Source organism: Labeo rohita, chromosome 14 (assembly GCF_022985175.1).
Source record: "Labeo rohita strain BAU-BD-2019 chromosome 14, IGBB_LRoh.1.0, whole genome shotgun sequence".
Lineage (NCBI taxonomy): Eukaryota > Metazoa > Chordata > Actinopteri > Cypriniformes > Cyprinidae > Labeo > Labeo rohita.
In genome coordinates this window covers 18,627,041-18,649,488 of record NC_066882.1, presented here as the reverse complement: position 1 = coordinate 18,649,488, position 22,448 = coordinate 18,627,041, and the positions used below count along the sequence as shown (strand labels likewise).

The following is a 22,448-nucleotide window of genomic DNA, read 5'->3' as shown; positions in this document are numbered from 1 at the left end:
CAAACTATATACTAGACAATGGCCTGTCTAAATGAAGAAGATTTGTATAAATGGGTTGGTTTAGAGTCAAGTTTAGATACCGATAGCTGTATTCAAAAACACAAGATGGCAATCTGATATATAATTGTAAAGAAAGTCTAGCATTTTAACTTGACATGACGTCCAAAATACTTGTACGTGAGATTCTGGAAAAAAAAAAAAAAAAAAAAAAAGTCACGTAATGCAAAGCATCCAACAATTACAACAGACCAAAAATTGCACATAATAACAGGAATAATTTTTCACAGCAGGCAATTTGACATCTAGCAATAATTGTCTTGAAATTTACTGAAAGCAGAATGCGTTTCACAAGCAGTCAATTGATGGCGGTAGCTGCATCGTTTTAAAGGGATGAATTCAGAAAAAGTTTTTGCAAAGACTTTAGAGTTCAAATGAGTTTTAAGTCTGTGAGCAAACCAAAGTGTTGACTAAATGTCACCCTGAATCACAAAACCAGTCATAAGTAGCACGGGTATATTTGCCAACAATACTGTGCATGGGACAAAATTATCGATTTTTCTTTTATGCCAAAAATCATTAGGATATTAAGTAAAGACAAAAAAATTCCTACTGTAAATATATTACAACTTAATTTTTGATTAGTAATATGCATAGCTAAGAACATCATTTGGACAACTGTGATTATGTGAATATTTCAATATTTAGATTTTTTGCACCCTTAGATTCCAGATGTTCAAATAGATGCATCTTGTCCAAATACTGTCCTATCCTAACAAACCATACATCAACTGAAAGCTTATTTATTCAACTTTCAGATAATGCATAAATCCCAAATTGAAAGAAAAACAAACAACCAAAAAAAAAAAACACCGACCCTGGTTTTGTGGTCAATGGTCACAAATAACGAAATTATTTATTATAGGTAATATAAAAACAAATATACAAAAACGTACCAATAAAAATAAATACCAACTAATAAAATATTAAATTAAGTTACATAAAAGTTAATCTAGAATTAAAATCATCCTGATCCATTTTTTTAAAAAATGGGTTCTGATTTGCTAATACAAATCCCTTCTCATACACGTTTACCCAGGCAAGCCTGATAGGCTGTCATCCAATACGTCAAGATCATTAATTTCATTAAAGGAACGGTTTCATTTCCATTAAATCAAGCAAACCCACACAAAGAATTACCCAAAAGACAGAGGAGCAGCGAAAATGCAGAAATGGCTACGTTGTGCACGTCTTGCGTTTAGTGGAATCTCCTGTGGGGCTATGCAGTGTGAATGCTCTATTAAGTCCAGCATTCAGACTCTGTCCCCACCACCGCAGATCGACAGGAGTATAAAAGGTCTCTGTGACGTCGGCTTGCTTGTGACGCGTTTTGTGTCGAAAACCTGAACGAGGGAAAGGGAGAGAGAACGGAAGCAACAATCTGACTGAAAATCATCGTATATCAAATTAAGTATCAGCTTCCTGTGCCAACTTAATTATACTGTAAATTCAATCATCAACACTTAATTGAAGTAAAAACCCAAAACAATTTGAAAATCACCTAATGTGTTTTAATTTACTACAACAAAGTAGTAAAGCACCCAGCTTCTTCACCGTACATATGTATATTTATATTTATTTTTATATATACAGAACCTGACTAGACAGGAAGCAGACGAGATTTAAATGTAATTGTTAATTTCGACTGGGAACTGCCGCAACACGTTGCAGTTATCAATATTCTGACTGTGACGAACCAGAGGGAAAAAAAAGTAAGGGAGGGGGAGGGTGCGTTGAATCAAACGCCAAAGCACTGTGCAAGTGTGCAAGGCGGAAAGTGAGCGAGCCAGGGAGCGAACCAAAGCGCGCATGAGAGAGAGAGAGGGGGAGAGGGAGAGAGAGAGAAACTGCACTGATGATCGACGCCAGCCTGCCACCACTCTGTAGCAGTGAGTGGCTGCAACAAAAGCACAGAATAACATCTCAGCTCCTCTCCTCTGCTTTTCCCCTCACTGCATCTCCCCTTCCTCGGTGCCGAGACTCCACAACACACAGCAGAGCCCCACGGAACTGGCGTCGCAAGTGCAGCCTCTGCCATCAACAAGTTAGGGATGAAGGACCTCGAGCCGTGAAAGAGGAATGCGTGATCTTCAATTAACCAATTGAGCTGACATCATTGCGGTGGAAAAGGAAAGAGGCAGCTAAGGGACGGAGGGGATCTGCTCAGCGGTGCTGCTTTGGATGCAAATCATCAACTTCAAATTTAAGGATTCTTGGAAGGCAAATAATGCTGGTCTTTTCTTAATCTGGGATTTGAATAGCAGGACTGAAAAAAAGGACAGACCGGAAAAAGAGAGAAAAAACTGCATCCCAGGACATGGAATTCCTGAATTCGGTTCAACTGGGGGGGCTCAGCACTTCTTTATTTCTGAAGAGCTTGATTCCTTTTGTATTTACCCAAAAGGCTTTTTTCCCTTTGGATTTCTCTTCCATCTGGCTGCTCCAAAAGTCTGCGGAAAAAGACAGTTGAATGCAGCCTCCGATGTACACAAAAGAATGGGTAAGTTAGCCCTTTTATTCACAGAGTCTGGATCTGAATAGGTAATGTAGTGAGTAGGAGGGGGGACAGTGGCTGGCAGGGTCTCTAGAAACATCTATGTATTTAAAAAGCTGCCTTTTTTTTTTTTTACTTAGTAGACTTGTAATATTTAACAAGCAGAAATGTGCAGCAGGAAAAGGAAAAAAGACGACTTAAGCCACTTAAAAAAAAATAAATAAATTAAGGCATCTGGGATGGGGGGGTGCTAAACTGCATCCTAGGAAAAAATAAATAAATAAATAAATAAATGAAAGATGCCCAAAAAAAAAAAAAAAAAAAGCTAATACTGCAGTTCAAAAACATGAATAATTTATGCATTAAAATTACTTGAGTAATCATAACTATCCGTGCAAGTCATTGAACATTCCCCTTAAACATTTTTAAAATTCTTGGATCAACAAGCAGATTGCTTTGACTATGTTGACAAATACATAGAGAGTGCGCATGATAATGAAAAAGAAATGTTTCTGTGTACTGCAGAGAATAGATTTCCCTCCCCCCAGTTTATTTTCTTATCTTTAAACCCACCCAGGTTTCCATTCAAGGTGGCCATTGGTGGGACAAGCACCAGCGGCACTTTGTGTGATCAGCATGCTACTGTGCCTCCCTCCTGTGTCATGCACAACCTGCCCCCAGAAATGCCGATGTGAAGACCTGCAGTTTTACTGCGACACGCAGGGGCTCCTGGCGCCCCCAGACGGTGTGGATAAAGGGGCCCTTGGACTTTCGCTCAGACACAACAGCATCAGCGAGCTCAGCTCAGACCAGTTCTTTGGCTTCACCCAGCTCACTTGGCTCCACCTCGACCACAACCAAATAACCACCGTGCATGAGGATGCCTTCCAGGGGCTGTACAAGCTCAAGGACCTTAACCTGAGCTCAAACCGCATCACCAAGCTGCCAAACACAACCTTCATCCACCTCATCAACCTGCAGATCTTGGATCTCTCCTTCAACCAGATGACAGCTCTGGAGCCCGAGCTCTTTCACGGGCTCCGGAAACTCCAGATCCTGCACCTGCGGTCAAACTCGCTGCGCACGACGCCCGTGCGGGCCTTCTGGGACTGCCGGAGCCTGGAATACCTTGGCCTGAGCAACAACCGGCTCCGGAGCCTGGCCCGGAACGGCTTCGCCGGGTTAATTAAGCTGCGGGAGCTCCATTTGGAACACAATCACTTGACCAAGATTAACTTGGCGCACTTCCCTCGTCTGGTCGCCCTCCAGTTCCTTTATCTCCAGTGGAACAAGATCAACAATTTAACATGCACCATGGAATGGAAATGGACAACTCTGGAGAAACTGGATCTCACCGGAAACGAGATACGCGTACTCACCCCCGACGTGTTCGAGACTTTGCCCAACCTCAAGATCCTGCTGCTGGATAACAACAAACTGACCAGCCTCGACACCCAAACTATGGATATGTGGAAGTCCCTAAACGCGATCGGGCTGTCGAGCAACCTGTGGGAATGTACCAAACGGATCTGCAATTTGGCCACTTGGCTGAGCACCTTTAAGGGTCGATGGGAGCACTCGATCCTCTGCTACAGTCCTGAGTACGCGCAGGGCGAGGAAATACTGGACGCCGTTTACGGATTCCAACTTTGCCAAAATTTCTCGGCCCCCGTCGTGCTAACCAGTACCAGCACAGAGGCCATGCTCCCTGAGATCACAAGCTCCCTGTTTGGAAATATGCAGACCCCTACGCAGGACTTCTATGCAGAGGATTTTGGGAGCTTTACGATTGTCACTACCACCACCACCACCACCCCCCAACCCCCACGCACTGCCCTCGCTACTACCATGACGGTGGAGGGGGCAGACATTACGGAGGACTACTCGGCGATGGACAACACAGTGCTGACCCAGAGGGTCATCATTGGCACCATGGCTCTGTTGTTTTCCTTCTTTCTCATCATTTTTGTAGTGTACATATCGCGAAAGTGCTGCCCTCCCACTCTGAGGCGGATCCGCCATTGCTCGGCCATTCAGAACCGGCGACAGATGAGGACCCAGCAGAGGCAGCCAATGGCGGACCTGGCCACACAGGTGCCCTATAACGAGTACGATCCCAGTCACGAGGAGGGCGCACTTGTGATCATCAATGGCTACGGGCAGTGCAAATGTCAGCAACTGCCTTACAAAGAGTGTGAAGTATAAACTCTATTTATTCCTGCAGTTTCTGGGTTTAACCATTTGTCCATTTCAAAAGATACAGGGTTTGCTTTTGGACTTTTTTTCCCCTTTTCAGTTTGTACGAAGAAGAATATTTCTTTGAAATTGTTAGCTTTGGAAATCTACGAAAGCTTGAGATGACTGGGATGAATTTAAAAAGAGGAAATATAGAGAAATCCACAAGTTTATTTTTGTAATACAAATGCAAAGGTTCATATCTAGCTGGGGCAATCAATCTCAGCAGAGGAAGGTTGGATGTGTCACTGCATCACCAGTTTGTGTACTATGTATTCTGCAGCACAGAGGAGATGAGAAATCTATAGCCAAACAGCCTGGAACCCTGTGCTCCAGAAAATCGTTTATAAAAATGACATATCTTCTGATAAATGGTGAAATTTTATTTCATGGAAAAATAGTGTTACATATGCTGAGCAGTGCAAATTTAAAAAGGATTAAAAAAAATATTTAAAAAAAAAATAAACTTTTGGTGCACGTTAGCAACACTATAGATCTCACTCACATATTCACTTTTGGGGAGAGGAAACAAAAACAAAAAAACAAAAAAACAAAAAACAAATATCAGATGGACACAAAGCATATTTTTTAAACTCACATTTTCTAAATTCAAACTGTTACTGTTACAAATTGAGCCACATAATGAAATTTAGATTCGAGAGCAGGGAATTCAACCCACTCGCATTGTGGCAGAAATGATCGTTTCACTTTGATCGAGTCTTAAATTTGAACTAATGAGAACACTTAACCGCCTTCCCGTTTCTGCATTTAGTTAAATTCAATAAACTCTGTCCGCTTCCTTGAAATCCTAAAGCCTAGCACTTTGTGTGAAAAGGTTAATGTCCAATAACAAAATGTCCGAACAACCTCCCTCTTTTACGACTTCAGCAGGGATTTACTAAATGTTAAACAGAGGCAATTGCTCAATTACCATTGTGCATATATTCTTACATAAGATGGCTCCAAACACTGACATCCTCACTGTGAAAGAACAATGCTGCTTAGATCACTGCATCATTAATTAATGGTAGAGACCATCAAAGGACGCTAGACGATGAAGCAAACACCAGCGAGAACTACTTCCTAGGGAGAGGGGAAGAGCTACAAAAAGAAGGCATGCAGAGGACACTGACAATTGGCTCCTAAAAATACATGCGTACGCTTGCCGTCGCACTGTTCAAATGCAGCAAAGAGCGTAATCACACCTGACAGCTTCAACATTGAGTCAATTAAGCCCAGGGAAAATGAATCTAATATTCTGTCACCCAAAACCTCTGCCCTGCAAGTTTCAGCGTCTTCAGCCAGTACAAAGCAGAACTTAAAGAAAAAAAAAAAAAAGAGGAGAATTATTACTTCATAACCTTGCTCTATCCAGCTCATAAAGACAAAAAAAGGCCATTTTTCGTTCATACCAAGGATGCTAAAGAAACAGAGAGAAGAGCTGAAGTAAAGCGCAGCGCGGCTCTCGGGAGAGCATGCAGAAGACGGCAGGAGGCTGGGTCAGGAGACATTTGTATGCAGCACTGAGAGGACAGACATTAGCATCAAACTAAAGAAGCCGCTGCTGCAGTAGCTCTTTGTGTTGCAATCAGGAGTTGGGGGCTGGGATGCACAAGGGGGTATAGGGAACACAAACACTGGTTAGCATCTAATTGAAGTCAATGAGCATCTTAGGAGTCACAGAGTGAGGCTAAATCAGGGTACAGGAACCATTAGAGGAAAAAAAAGAATTGCATGACAAAACGGCAACTGACAACACCCTGGGCAAGAGCTAGAAAGCTCTGAACGCCACCCTAGTTGTGCAGCAATAAAGCTTATTGCCTCATTGCTGAAAAAAATTAGTCATCAGCTACACAGCTTACGAAAAAACAACTAAAAATAACAGAAACATCACATCCAGGCAGAGGTTTTTGGCGAAGAGCTAAAAATGAGAAACTGGCATCTATATAAAAGCCCATCGGTAGTAGGAAAAAAAAGAAACTTGAGTAATTATCCAACACTGAAATTAAGCATGCCTGAAGTGACTGATTAGAGTTGTCCTCTAGAGGGTGCTGTAAAATACCATGAGTGAGGAACGGCTGCTTATATTTTTTCTCCAACCCTGCAAAACATAATTTTATGTTGGTAAGACAAACAGAAAGGGAATGGAGGTCTGTGTAGCTGATATTTTCTGTGCAGCCAGAGGTGCACCGGAAAATAGCATTCCGTAATGCATTTTACAAATGCTGTTGGACTGAACGAGGAAATCTACAGCTAACATTTACTGAGCCAACAACCTCCAATGGTGTTGCTTTTTGGATTTAGTGAAGCTGACCATTGCTTTTTCTGCATTCCTCAAAAACACCTTGCATGTTTAAAGAAAACATGAACATCAGCACCATCCCAAAAAAAAAAAAAAAAAAAAAAAAAAAGAAAAAAAGAAAAAAGGAGACAAGCTTCACATCCTGGACTGATAGTTTAGGCATATATAGTGGAGGGGAAAAAAAAAAAATAAAAAAAAAACAACACACTTTCTAACAACAAGCACTGTAATCTGTTTAAACTATCAGCTTATAAGCAATCACAAAAACCACTGAACATGAATCCATTTGCACTCCTGTAAACTGTTTTTTGGGGGGAGGGTTATCTTGCCATAAGCTGAAGTCCTGCTGCTCACTCTGGCCAAAAAGCCCCTTTCAAATCACAACCCAAAAACTTCTTTGTGCAAAAATGAATGCTTCTCACCCTCCTCTCCCCAAAACCCCGCTTTTTCCTTTTGTATTGTAATATGTACTATTTCATATCTGTATAGTGGGTAAAGATGTGGCCAACTGAAAAGATCTTTTTTTTTTCCTTAAGACGTATATTTTTAAATAAAAATGTTACAATTTATAAACGTTTTGGTCTAATATGCTCTTTAGGTACCCAAGGTCTTGCCTGCCTGTATGCTTGCACTTTTTGCAAATATCTTCTATAACAAAGGACTGTAGAAACTCTACCTTGTATCAAACGTGCTGAATACAGAGATGGCTGAAAGGCTTTTAAGCATGGTGCACTCAGGGTATTTGGTCTGGGCTTCAGGCAAGGTGCCCTTCTGAAGTAAATGGCTTCTGATATCATTAACATTATCATAACCCGGCACTCACCTGCCCTTCTAAACCGAGATAACAACCTGCCTGAATGACTGGCATCAAACGCAACAGCACAACCGAGATTCCACTCTAGCCCAAGGCAGAATACGGTTTGAATCAGCTTAAAAATGCTATTATTAGCACCAAATGATTGACGTTGGTTGAAAATGATTATCTAGCCCACTGGTTCTTGATTTAAATACGATCTAAACAGCGGTAGGTTGGTGGACGGTGGCAGAAAAGGAGGACAGAGTTTGGTAGGAGAATTACATGTGACCACTACTTCTCTCACGTGAAGTGCTGCATATATGCATATCCGTCTGGACAGGTTTTTCCATCTCCATTCCTTGGAGGTTTTTTGGTGAGCAGAGAACGTAAAATGGTGCTGATGCATGACACCACCAGTGGGAAATTACTGAGGTCTCAGACGCTCTAGAAATACTCTTCCAAAAATAAATGAAATTAAAAGGCAAGTTAGTCACTCTGAACCCACACTACTGATTTTTATCCAAAACTGCATTATTTGGAGAAAATAATGCTGTAAATTCTGAGCTTAGGCCAAGAGGAGGAAGAATTGTTCCCATACAGAAACTGCAAAAAAATTAATCTAAATTATACATATTAAATAAACTGAATAAAATAAAAGGTACTGTTTTTCTTCAATAACACTGCAGCTGCAGCCTCTGTGGAGGTTTCAAGAAGTATGAGGGTGGAAGCAAGCATATGCCACAACAGCTAGCCGCCGGTGTTATATACTGTGCGCACTGCACAAGCACTGCAGGGCAAGCTGGAAGAAAACCAATTTCCAGTGCAGAATGAAGGGGACCAAAAACATAAATAATACCCTGACTGTTACTGTACGCCTAACCTTGGGAGTCCAATACATCAGGCACAGTGAACATCCGCTTTTACGCAGCCCTTTTAATGCTTTTTCTATAAATATTGCATTCATCTATCCAAACACTTGAATGACAATATTGCGTGTGTCATCCACGATTGCTGCCTCAGAGTTTAAAGACTTCAAGTCTTTTGTAAATCTCAGGATCTTGATACCCAGACGATAGAATTGATTTTAATGATTTTTCCTGCAGGCGTAAGCTAAAGAGGAGAAACGATTGGTCAACTCCCTCTAGGAAGCCGCTGACCACTGGTTCACCGATGCTGCATCCATACGCATTTTGTACAGAGAGAAAGGAAAGTTATTGGGGAGGCAGGATGGCTGAAGCTGAACATGATTTATAGAGGACAGCCATTTCTTGGCCGGTGTGTGAAAGAAAAGGCTTTGTGACTACAGAGGCTTCAGATGCAGCGGCTTTCTAAGGCTTTTCACTCACTGGGAAAGGAAGCTATTAACTCCAAAGGTCACTTTTTAATTTGGTTGCGGCCCTATGTGGCAGAGGTCTGTCCCCGTCTGAGGAAATGAAAACAGAAGTGATTTAACTCGAGATTTAAGTACACCAAGATGAACGTAAGAAAGTGAGAGGATGTTGTCTCAACTTGTGGGCTCGAACTGTACGCCGTGTTCCCAACTCCGAAAGCTCGTTTAAACCCTGCAGGAAGTCACCGGCTACACACAAAAGAAAAGGCAACTGTGAGACCAGATGAAAACGGGCTAATACTTTTAGAGGATTTCTCATTGTACCACGCCAGTCGCTCCAAACGTTAATTTGCTTCCTCTGTTTTTAAGTCTACGAAAAAGAGGCTTCTTTTTCTCTCTGCATTATTTCCTTAGAGCTCAGGGCTCTCAGGGACCACAGAGGATGAATGGACACCTCTCTTCAAAACAAGTCTCTCAAAATGAACTATATTAAAGCAAAAGGCCGAAGCTCCATTAGCCACCAAGGGTAGTCATCCCTCATCCACTCCCTGATCAAAGCGGTCAACAAAAAGGAAATGATAGCAAGAGGCGCAATGCAGCTCAATAAACCAGCTACCGAAAAATAAAAGCATTTTTTCGTTAGATTCAGCTGAAGTGCTTCTGCCCTTGGACGTTAAGATGATACGAAATGTTGTAGTGCTAATTACTAGCTGCACGTCAAGCGCAAAACATCTATTCTGCCAAGGCTAAAAGATAAATACGAGTCACATGTATGGCAGGCACTATTTTTTATTTTTTTTTGGCACATCTAGTCATACATGTAACTTACGCTGTGATGTTACATTAGCAGATTCCTTGCTTTAAAATCAAAAAAGATCTAGGAAAGTGTGTGTATTAGAAATTAATGATTTCTAAATGTAATGTATAAACTACATTTGTAGTTTATAATAATGCAATGATGCAACACATTGCAACAGATGCAGAAAAGATAACCAAGTATAGAAAGCATTTAAATGCATGTAAAACCACTAGAAAGAAAAAAAGAACCAGCCACCACATTTGATTTCTACATTGTTAATGATGATGACCGTCACTAGATGTGGACACGCAGGATTTAAATGACAAAACGCTCCATTTATCTCTCACATGGTTGCCAGGGAAACAGTGTTCAGCCAAACTGAATTCGTGTTCATTACCATCTAGGGTGTGACGAACAAAGACATTCATTATCCTTGTTCTGACCAGAAGTAACTTTATGCAGCCCTATTCATGAGAATGTCTGACACATCTAAGCATCGGAGGGAAGTAATACCCGATATCAAGGTGCACGCAGAGCTAATGCAATGAGTCAGAGCTAATCCACAGTAGCAGGTTAAGAAAAGAGCCCTAATAACACTGACATACCTGTTCTTTGACTTGTCAATAGAGGTGACCTTCATGCTACAAAGCTTGGTTACAAAAGGAGTTACACAACCAAATAGAGAAGCATTTTCTTGCCTAAAATACCATGCCATCAGAACTGAGTGGAGCTGAAAACAGCAGAGAGGACCTGCCACTGCCACCCACAAGGTCTTCATAATCAAATATGATGCAAGCGTGCTATAATTACTCCGATCTGGATTCCATCACGATCGCCCATTATGTCTCAGCGCCACAGGTGAAACATCTGCATCGCTCTCATTGACTTGCTGAATACAGTCAAGAGACCATGTGCACAATTGAAGGAAATCTAATTATTGCCTTGAACCTTTTGAAGAGGTGCTCTTGAGAAGCAATCAGATATATCGAAAGGCAAATTACACAGAGATCTTAAAGTTAAGACCAGCCAGATGTTACAACTATAGCCTAGTTTTCCTAGTACCACTCCATGTTTATTCGCTCAAAAACAAACCTTTTCAACCAGGCCAGAAACAAAAAAGCAACCATTTGCAGGCTCGCTACTGAGAAACTCAACAACCTACAGGGTTCAAGGACTCGAGAGCTGCGTATGTTTGAAGCATTTATTATGAGCTTGCAATTAAATCTTAAAAATGCAAACCAGGGAGGACGCATCGATCTGGATTCTCGACAGCAAACACCTTTATAACATTTACAGCTTTCCACATTTTAAAGTTGCTTCTTCCTGGAACCCAAAAACACATCTTGGACCAGACCAGAACAGACCAGACAAAATTAATTAGGCTTAGTCAGAGACCCATAACAAGAGATATACAACTGGAGGGAACTGCCAAAACCCTGTCTAGAGTCTAGCCAAACTCATTTCTTATTCAGTCATCATATATAGTTTACAGTGTAAAGGATTGTTTACACCAAGGATAATTACTGTGGAGATAATGATTAAGATACAGTTCTGAAAATCATTCTCAATATTAAAGAAGAGCCATAGTCCAAACCACAGCTTTGATAAACGCTGATGAACGATAAAAACATTGACACCCAATCAAAATCAATTCTGCTATAACCAGCTCCAGAACTTAAATGGCAGACAAGCATGTGCTTAGAATATACATACGATATCGTCCACTGGCGTAGATGCTGATATAGTTATCTTTATGGTTATCGTTTTTGGTGTGAACAGGCCTTAAGACTTTAAGAAATAATTCTTAGTAGGGATGTAACTATATCAATATTGTGATATCACGATAGTAAAACTGTTTTGGTATTATCATGGTCACATACCATATGAAACTGGTCTTCCAGGGAAAAAGTGCAGGTTTTGTTTTTTTGTTTTTTTTTTTATAATATACTTAAACTTCTTCGTCCAACATGAAAGGTCTTTAGAATTGTGTTTTGGGCCATTATGCTTTGATACAGTATCTGTCAAATGAACTAAAACCGAAAGCACAATATGGCTTAATACACTTATGAAGCGTTTTCATGGCGTTTTAAAGCAAAGCGCGCGCTTCGTTCAGGCAATCCGCTCATGATCCGGTGTTTTTCATGCCTCAGAACGTCTCTGTTCACATTGAATGATAGCAGTGAACTTGTTTCTTGCATGTACAGTGAGTTTAGCATGCGTTTGGGAACGCAACAGCCAACGGTTATGCTTTATTTTTTAAGGAAGATGATTACAGCATTTCACTGGATTTGTAGTGAAAGACGTGTTTTTGTAAGCCTGTTTTCAATGAAGCTGGAGTTTTCCATCAAAATAAAAGCTCTACTGCCGTTTCAGTCAAAACAAAAGCTTAAAAGTGCAGTATGAACTGCTGACAGCTAGCAGTTTAAATGGGTAACGTTACTGCAGTCCAAATTCAAAATATTTTTCAAGTGTAGAAATTAGGAAAGTAGTATCGTAATTTCCCTACTGTAGTGTAAAGCATAAATAATACGCCTATGAAATATTCATTTTCATTTATTTTGCAGTGAAGTTGTTTAACAAAATATGGCTACTGTCTTTGTAGTTACTATTTTTATATTCCAATTTGTTTGGCTTCCTAAAACATCAGGGTGAATATAATTTAGACTGAGACTGTATATCACAACTAAAAAGAGGGTTAAGTCCCCTTTAAAGTTCAGGTACAAGTCAGTTCACTGACTTTCTGACTTCAGTTTTCTTAGTTAAGAACATGGGTTGGAGCTCCTAATTTTGACCTCTCAAAGTGCATTAGATAGAATAATTTAACTTTAAAATAATTTAAAACTAAATTTTCAATATTTTCCTATTTTTTCCATGTGTCCTTTTTTTTTAAATATCACAATAAATAACGTATTGTGGACTTCATATTGCAATATTACCGTATTGTAAGACTTTAGTTACGTTAAGTGTAACATAACTACATCAAAATCTTTAAATAATAAAAAAACTATGCATTAAAAGGTCAATTTACACAGCTAATCTGTGTTTATTTTGCTGACAAAAATACAAATGAAGACATTTGTTTGTCTTTTTTTGGACTGTCAACTTTAATGAAGATGTAATATTAGCAGACAAATTTAAATAATTAAAAAGCTGAACAAATAGCACTAAAAATAATGCCAATAATGATTTGGAAGTAAACACTATTCAAATAATCAAATCATAATAAATGGCAAGTTTAATTAATATGAAATGCTTGAATATTTTAATGAAGACTTGCTTTTAAAATGTAGATGCGTTTACTAAAACTACATGCCATTTTAAAAGTGACTGTACTTTATGAATATGAAATTAATGACTAAATTTGTGAATAAATTGTTTAAATAAATTACTAAATTGTCTTTAAGAAAAAAAAAAAAAAAAAAAAAAAAAAAAAAAAAAAAAAAAAAAGTAAATAATAGTAATAACAGCTAACATTCATAAGCCTCGTTAACTTCCCCTTTCGATTCAACTGAATAAACTTACAGCACTGCAGTTTATTTAGAAACATGACTTTTCCAACAGTGACATGTCACTAGAAACAGCTCTGTACATTATGTATACAAGGGCGACCTTTTCATTTTATACGCCTACCTGTCGCAGGCAAAGAACAACAGTGTGACCGCTGAAACGTCACAGCTCTTATAAAGACACCTGGAACGCGCACCAGAGGAGGTTTATGATAGCCACTCCTTAGTATTCACGAGAGACGTCCGCAAAACTGGACAACATGTAGTTACTAAGCCTTGGCTCAGGATTGAGGAGAAGAGAATGGGGCATGTCAAGCTTTGCAGCGTTCATCTGTCTTCACAGAGCAATCAGTTGTGGCATCCAGTCGCTGTTGGCAAATCGTACAGAGCGGTTAATAAACATGGCATGCTATCTGTCTTCATACTGTCAACTTTAGGCTGAAGCCTGCCGTGAGGCCGATTCCAAGGTGGGTTATTGAACCTCCAGGGTTTGAATACCAATGCTCTCTTGTTCACGGTGGAGATCTTTTCTCGTCCTTCGCACTGTCTGCTCTGATGGTCTATAAAAATGAAAAAGCAGTGTCACCAGCAAAAGGTGACAAGATCTTTTGATTTATTAAGAACGTTCAACACAAATTTATGCATCCGCCCATGCGCCCTAATTACCTGGGAAATGATCCTTGGCCACTTTGAATACAAGCCCATACGTCAAACTACCAGAGCATATCTCTGACACTGTGGCACCTTTGCAAGAGTTTTCAGTATCCCAGACGACGATGAGAGAAGACATAAGGACGACTTAATGCTTCAATCATTATTAAATCTTACAGAGAGAAAGTTCTGCTGTGCAAGGTGAAATCTAATTTCTTAAAATGTTCACCTCCTGCCCTTTCAATGTTTAATTCATTAATATTCATGCTACGACCGCTCCTTAGACCCCATTCCGGTCAAAAGAAAAAAAAGACACCACATATCGAAATCCTATCGTCTTTACATAGATTAAAGGAACCAAACACCAAAAGGATAATGCAAGAATCTATTGTGACCAACTGCACTAACTATACCACAATAACTAGAGCTGTGTTAATTTCCAAGCTCATTTCAGTAAGACCACTTCAACGATAACAGTAAAACTCTTAATAACACAGACCTTGCGCTGAACCCAATATAAAACGGTCGCCCTTGAAAATGAGCCACACATCACCACGATACATCTGCGATGTATTCAAGACGCACAAGGACCAGCACAGGCTATTAACTTTTAATATGCCATTTGCAAAACAATCCTACAAAGTCAACGGCTTTAAATGTCTCATAAAGCAAGCAGCTTACAAGATATTTTATCTAAATGCCGAGAACAACAAGGCAGAGCATGTGTCTATATAACACATGAGCTAAATGGACATGTAACGGCAGTCTGAGAAACAATGCAATCTTGAGGAAGACTGTAAAAGAGCCAGTGTGACAGGAATCAAACCTGCGGGACCATTAAATAACCATTTCTCTTTGGAACCTGACAATATATCAGGGGGAAATGTGTTTTTCTATATTACCTATGAGGCGGGCAATGATGCCCTTGACAATCACAACGGCAAAATCCTAAGCCTCTTCTGAGGGTAACCCAGTTTAGAGTCAGAAATGCTACATCACCAAAGTGAATGTGGGCAAATGCCATTATCCATGACAGCAATATTTAACAGCCACGAGTCTGAATCATTCAGCCTTGGAAAAAAACAAAAAAAAAAAAAAACAATCTAAAATATTTCCATTCTGTGGTGGATTTAAAAGGAAAAGAGCTGGGGCACTTCCCAAACATTGTTTTCCAGCAAAAAAAGACAGTTATCTAGTTCTAACAAATGCTCACTAGATCAAAACTAAACCGAAAGAGCCACGCTAGCTTTTGAAGCTCGAGCAAGCCATTGATTTCAGTTTTTGAACCATTCAAAGGCTCGCTGTCTGCGTGCATTTCATAAACAGCTTTGTCTTACACGGCAAGAATTGGTAAAATGAACAACAGAAAAACAAACAAGCATTCGGGTAGATCTTTTCTCTTTTTCTCTGAGCGGCTTCAAACTTACAGAAAAAGGAACACACACATCAATAAGGATATGAAAAAAAATAATACATAGGATATTAGGTGGAAAAAAAAAAAACTACTTACAAAGTAGTCATTAAAAATGAGTGCAACACAAAGCCAAGCATTTAAACTAAAAGATAAATCACCCTGGTTCATGGGGCTTGGTGGTTTTTGAAAGTACGCAGCACCATTTGTGCTTGGGTCAAACTAATTGAAATATTTGTTTTGGGGGGTTCAGAGGCAATTAATCTCACCCTAACCTCATTTATCTGCTGGAAAACAATTTATTCGGCTCCTCTGGATATTTATTAAATGCAATTACAAGACATTTCAGGAAGTGTGTGATGCAAATTGCCGGGACCACCTCTCCTAGATTAAAACTCGAAATGTTGGTCTAAATGTAGCTTTAAACAGTAAACCGCAACTGCAGTCCCTAGCGAAGCAGAAAACCATTTCAAACATTTCTAAAGCAAATGCGTCTTTGTGCTTGAGGAGCACTCAATGATTCATCCTGTTTCTCCAGAAGGAGACAATGCATTAAACACGCTCGCTTGCATTTAAAGTAACTTTTCACTCTCTTTCCCCAAGCATTGCTGGGCTAGAATACGTAATTTGGATTTTTACTGTCATTTAAATGTACAAATCACAACGCTTTTGATGGACTAAAAGAAACGTGTGCTTTTTTTTTTGTTTCAATCTCCAGAGAAAATAAGCAGCTCAAGGTCACAGGCATGTTAACACGCAATCTTGCTTAAACAGGAGACAGTCATTTAATCTTCATTGGGAAAGGACAGAGAGAACATCCTTCATGAATTTAAATATCTCAATTCCTTTAACCCATTATTTGAATTACACTGTCTGCACTCTGGAAGCGGTCAATGTCATGACAGCTTGAGATGCTACACTAGCAGATGCGCATCACCATAGAATGCTTACAAGTCTAGTTTATTTGATCGAGTTTTATAAAAGTAAAATAACTTTCCTCTTTTCAGGGTGGAATAATGTCTTGGCAAGGGCAGAATCATAGACATGTGTCAGCGCTGAACCAGGTAGAGATGTGGCCCTGTTCCCAATGACGGCTCAGATACATTTAGTACATACCAATTCACTGAACACATTCACCTTGCAGACTAGGCTGCATGTGTTCCCTTCAACAAGGAGAAAATAAGAGTGATTTGTTCCTTTCAAATAAGGCTTATGATTAACTGTCTGGAAAAGTACATCTGACAAGAAAGGCGACTGCGACAGTGACATGCACTTACTGAGCAAAAGGCAAATTATGGCCAGCGTGAAATGTACAAAATTTTCCAGACGGAAAATCCGTTTATATACTTGAGAGGAAAACTGGATTAAAAACATTTTGGAGGGCACTGAGATATTAGGATGACGTTGATTACCAAAAACACTGCATATCCAGACACCCATTATTAGTTTGTTTGGCCATGAGAGTAAAGTCAGAACATTTATTTAGTTGCGTGCGTTCAAATTGCCAAATTCACAGCACATAACAAATAGCACCTCTGCTACAAAAAGCACTAACGCATAATTTGTCAACCTGATTACGCAATCAAATGCATTCACCTTTAACAGTACGCTGCAGAATAAGTTAAATTACACTTTAAATTAATAGTTCCTTTCAACCTCCTGAATAAAAGAATACTAAACACAATCATCACTTCTAGTATCAATTTTGTCAAAAAGGACCTCATTTCAGCATTAAAGTACAAATCGCTATTCTATATACTGGGAACATAATATTATCAATATCGTGACAATGCGATAGCAAAACTCTATATTATCGTGGCCACATGAAGACATGAAACACTAGGTCTTCCAGGCAAAAGTGTATTTTAATTTTAAAATATTTCAACTTCTTATTCTAACTTAAAGGTCTTTAAAGTCTTTAAAGTTGTGTTTTAGACATTATGCTTTAACATAGTATCTGTCAAACATCTGGCTTAATCACTTCAAGTCTGTTTTCGCTGTGTGTTTCAAAGCGAAGCGCACACTTCGTTCAGGAAATCAGATTGTGATCTGGTGTTTTCCATGCCTCAGAACGGCTCAGTTCACAGTGAACGAATGCAGTGAAGCAGTTTACTGCACATTTGGGAACGCAACGGTCACCGGTTATGCTTTATTTTCGCGGCAGATGATTACAGCATTTTACAAGATTTTTGTAAGCCTGTTTTCACTGAAGCTGGAGTTTTCAAAAATGTTCTAAATAAAAGCTCTACTGCTGCTCCTGTCAAAACAAAAGCTTAAAAGTACAGTATGAATTTCTGACAGCTAGCGGTTTAAATGGGTAGCGTTACTGTAGTCCAAATTCAAAATCTCTCTTACAAGTGTAAAAATTAGGAAACTATTGTAATTTCCCTACTGTAGTGTAAAGCAAAATTAATATACCTTTGAAATATTCATTTCTGTTTATTTTGCGGTGCAGTTGTTTTACAATATATGGCTATTACTGTTATTATTTCATGATCATTGAGATTTGCTAAAAAAAAAAAATAAAAAAATTACATTTTTGACAGCGTTTTAAAATTTTTACATTAATATTATTTGTTTGGCTTTCTAAAACACCAGTGTGAATGTAAATTAGACTGAGACAGAATATCACAAATAAAAAGTGCATTAGATACAAGAATTCAACTCTAAAGTATTTTTTTTTCCCCAATTCTTCATGTCTTTTTTTTTTCTTTTTTTCTCTTTTTTTTTTTTTAAATAAAATCGCAATAAAATATCATATCATGGACTTCATATCGCAATATTAACGTACTGTTACATTTTGCTATCGTTACATCCCTACTACATACAGAATAGGTACAGTTAAGGACTTTTTAGAGATTGTGTGTAGCCATGTCTATATTTACTTGTAATGCAATGAAGTTCAAATTCTATCAGTAACTGATAGATAATTATAATTTTGTCTTAATTTAAAAAAATTTATAATTATCAGCAATCAGTAACTGTTGGAATTTCATACTTATTGAGATTTGCTAAAATTTACATTTTTGACAGCGTTTTTACATTTTTAGTGCTTTTAAAGATCTACCTTACTTTTTTAGTCATCTAATTCTCACCAAATACCAACGTATATTCAAAATCAACTGATTTAATTACATCGGTTGATAACCAACAAAGCTTCAAGCCACAAACTTCTTTCGAGCCCCCTTTGTTGGTTCCTTTCTGCTGTGCATAGTCAATGCTATAGGATAACGCTAAGAATTTTTTTTACTCCGTGCATGCTATGCACTCAGAACACATTGAATGAAGTTGTTATTAGTGTCTTCTTGCACTTGAATACTTCAAAATGGCAGAGCTTAAATACACAGAGAATGATAAACTTTCGTGAGGACACAGCAGTGGCCTGATGACAAATCCATCAACGGTCCTGAATGCCTTTCAAGCTGGCCACGCGCCATTGGGCAGTCCTCACTGTCGACCCCTTGTCAAGCTATTTTCAAGTGAGAACAGGAATCTGTCTAATTACAGACTTTCAGTAAAGACAGTTTCAGTTAGGACTATTCTTCTAGCCATTTAGGCAACCTAACCTACGAGACTGTTTTGAAAACAAATCTTAACATCCCCATATACTAGCTAATTGAATAGGTGTTCAACTTAATAGCCCTGACCATTTTGTGTTTTGCAGGATGACTGGTATGTTTTATTGATCAATCAGCACCTAGGACAGGAACTATTCAGTCTACAATTCATTGCACAAAGCCACTGCTGATTTGCACGCTTCTGCCAGGTATGGGTCTTGACTCCCCACTGCAGTATAGCTCTCCACAACTGAAGGATGTATCCCTTCAATTGAACAGAAGCCGAAGTATATTAGGGGCATCGTGATTCAACGGAGTGAGCATAATCAATTATTGTGTACAAGAAGAGGATGGTGACATTTTTCCAATCACCGACAGCAGCTGAAAATCACCATCATTCCAAGCGATCACTTCTAGTTTCAGAAGCCTGTAGAGCTCACTCAAGTTTCTCAGTGCCAGGATGAACAAAAAGATTACACCGAGAGAACGAGGATAGAGAGTAAAGCGCCCCTTTATTGTATGTTATGATACCAGCTCCGCCAGGCTCTACGACTTTGGAGTTGGAACAAAATGTCAGTGGACATTTCATTATGAGAAGGGGAAAAATAAAAAAGGCTGTCAAGAGCTCACTATGTGGACTGCAGCTCATCAAAACTGCATTAGAAAAGACATAATTTATTGCTATCTGCCATCATTAAGGTCAATTTGCTTGAGCACTGCAACGAGAAAAAAACACTTCACGATAAGGTTTGATTTGTTATCGCTGGTCAACTACATTAGTTAACATTAACTAGCAATGGACAAGCATTTACTTTTAACATTTACTAACACATTAAGCTGTACCTGTTATTATCAGTTAACACACTGTGCACTAACATGAGTAAATGTATTGGTATTAAACGAGAGGTCCAGTTCCAGAACAAAATTTACAGATAATGTAATCCCTTGTCATCCGAGATGTTCATGTCTTTCTTTCTACAGCCGTAGAGAAATTATGTTTTTTGAGGGAAACATTTCAGGATTTTTCTCTATATAATGGACTGATATGGTTCCCCGATTTTGACCTTCCAAAATGCAGTTTAAATGTGGCTTCAAACGATCCCAAATGCAGCTATAAACGATCCCAACCGAGGAAGAAGGGTCTTATCTAGCGAAATGATCTGTTATTTTCATAAAAATAAAATCTCAAACGCTCGTCTTGCCTTTCTCTCCCTGAACTGTGTAATCTGTTTTAAGACAGTTGGGGTACGTCAAAAAAACTCCAATTGTTTTATTTTTTTCCCCCCCTTAACTTTAAAAATTATTCCAAAACCATCCTACATCACTGCAGAAGCACCGACCCAGTCTTTGCAAAGTGAACATGCAATGAATTAACCAAAAAAAACATTTCTATACGACTGAAGAAAGACAGACATGAACATCTTGAATGACAAGGGGTGAGTATATTAGCTGTCAATTTTTGTTCTGGAAGTGGACTTCTTTAAAATGTCTACTTTTATTTGTGTATGCTCACCATATAAACAAACTAAATGACTTTAAATAAAGTCTTATCGAAAACAAATATTCTGTGTTCAAGTAATGTGTATGAAACCAATGCGATGTCCTGTTTTTCCCCTCAGAGCTCATTACCTCTAATTAGATCACGCCCATGCGCTGTTGGCACTATTGATATCACAAACACCCACGTGAGAGACGTGCGACATGGAAACACCCACATCAACTCGTAAACAAAGCAACAGCGTGTTCATGTCGGATAATTTCATCTTTGGAAACAGGCGCTGAGAGGAATAAGCCTTGTATTTACTCCAGAAGACGATGCGCTGAGAAGAATCGGCTAAGCTCATTTATCTCACAAACAGAACGCGAGCGCAGCTACAGTCAGCAGAAGAGATCTCTTATACAGTGTAAGTAATGTTGCTTATTGGCATTAGATAAAGTGTTGTTGTGACAAAATTTAACGCATTTACCAGTTGGACTTGTCCAAAACTATAATTCCTGACCAAAATGTGTGAAATCGAATGCAACATTTTGAAATATGAATTTCAATGCATCTGTAAGGCATCAGGAATGTTTTATGTTTCATAAACAAATTGACAAAAGTAGGACTAATGTTTAGACGATATAAAAGTAATGTCTAAGAATGCTTAGACCAATCTTTACTGTTGAATACCCTGTCTGCAAATATCTGCTCAAACGTGTACATCATGTGCTTTTAGTTTCTCAGATGTTGTTTTTGTACTGTACAATAATAAATACAAAGCATGTGTGCATATGATGCATGCTCTAAAATCACATGGGCAATATTAGTGATTGCTAATGTAACAATATTGCTCCTGGCCTATCAACATGCTCACTGATTTCTTCATTTATTTATTTATTTTAGTGACCAGATACCTATATGAATATTTTTTGGGATAGAAATTATAAAACTAATGCTTTTATTTAGCAAGGATGCTTTAAATTGCTACTGATATTAACATGCTCACAGATGTTTTTGGGGGGTTTTTTGTTTTAGTTGTTTGTGACCGGATACCTGCAGAACAGATGAATCCTGCTGACTTTGCTTGCCTCTCCAAACTGTTTTCCTCAGAGCGCTGTACCAACAACAGATGTTCAACTACACTGATATTCTATGATAAAACGAGTTCCTTGACTACTGATGATGAGTTTTGCAAGCATTTAAATATTAGGTATTATTTCCTGGTTTCACTTGTTGAACAGAATTCAGAAAACAGTTTTCAGGAATTACACAATGTGTGTTCACATCTCTGTGGTTAGATTAGTGTGCTTAATAATGTCTCTTCATTATGTATGTTTTGATGACACTGTGTTGTAAATAAAATACAGATAATCTAAAACCCCATTCTTTGAATCTTCTCACATTGTTTCTTACCTGACAGTCAAAGTCTCATTGATGGGCCATTAGGGGAAGGCCTTTTGTCTCTCAGGTGTGAATCACTAAATATTCATGGCCATTGTCACTCCCTCGCATGATCCCTTTCGATCACAAAACATGTCTTAGAAAATTTAAATGAGTATCATTTTGTAGAACAAACTCTAGCCTACCACATCCACCTCTCAAAAGTCTTGCGAACAAAAGTTCTGTATGTGTTTCTTGGTCTTATTTCAGTGACTTAAAAAAAAAAAAAAGATTTTCACTAACCAGGCATAAACCTTGTTTTCTCAAAAACACAAACATGTACATTCATGTCAGGGCATGTCAAAACTTCTCCAAGGCCCCAAAACACCCTCAGGCCCCAGAGGGTTAGGTAACATTTACAAATGATTGCACAAGTGCTGTTAAGAAATA

General features: G+C 38.8%; 2 protein-coding genes across 2 annotated transcripts in view; one reads left to right on the top strand and one right to left on the bottom strand.

Moving 5' to 3' along the window:
• ctnna1 (catenin (cadherin-associated protein), alpha 1) overlaps positions 1-22,448 on the bottom strand; it is a 105,637-nt gene that overhangs the window by 50,134 nt on the left and 33,055 nt on the right. The gene's annotated exons all lie outside the window — the stretch shown is intronic.
• lrrtm2 (leucine rich repeat transmembrane neuronal 2) lies at positions 1,897-7,839 on the top strand. The gene is made up of 2 exons (XM_051127174.1): positions 1,897-2,557; positions 3,129-7,839. Exons 1-2 carry the CDS (start codon positions 2,239-2,241, stop codon positions 4,754-4,756), a joined length of 1,947 nt encoding a protein of 648 aa, XP_050983131.1. The 5' UTR covers positions 1,897-2,238; the 3' UTR covers positions 4,757-7,839.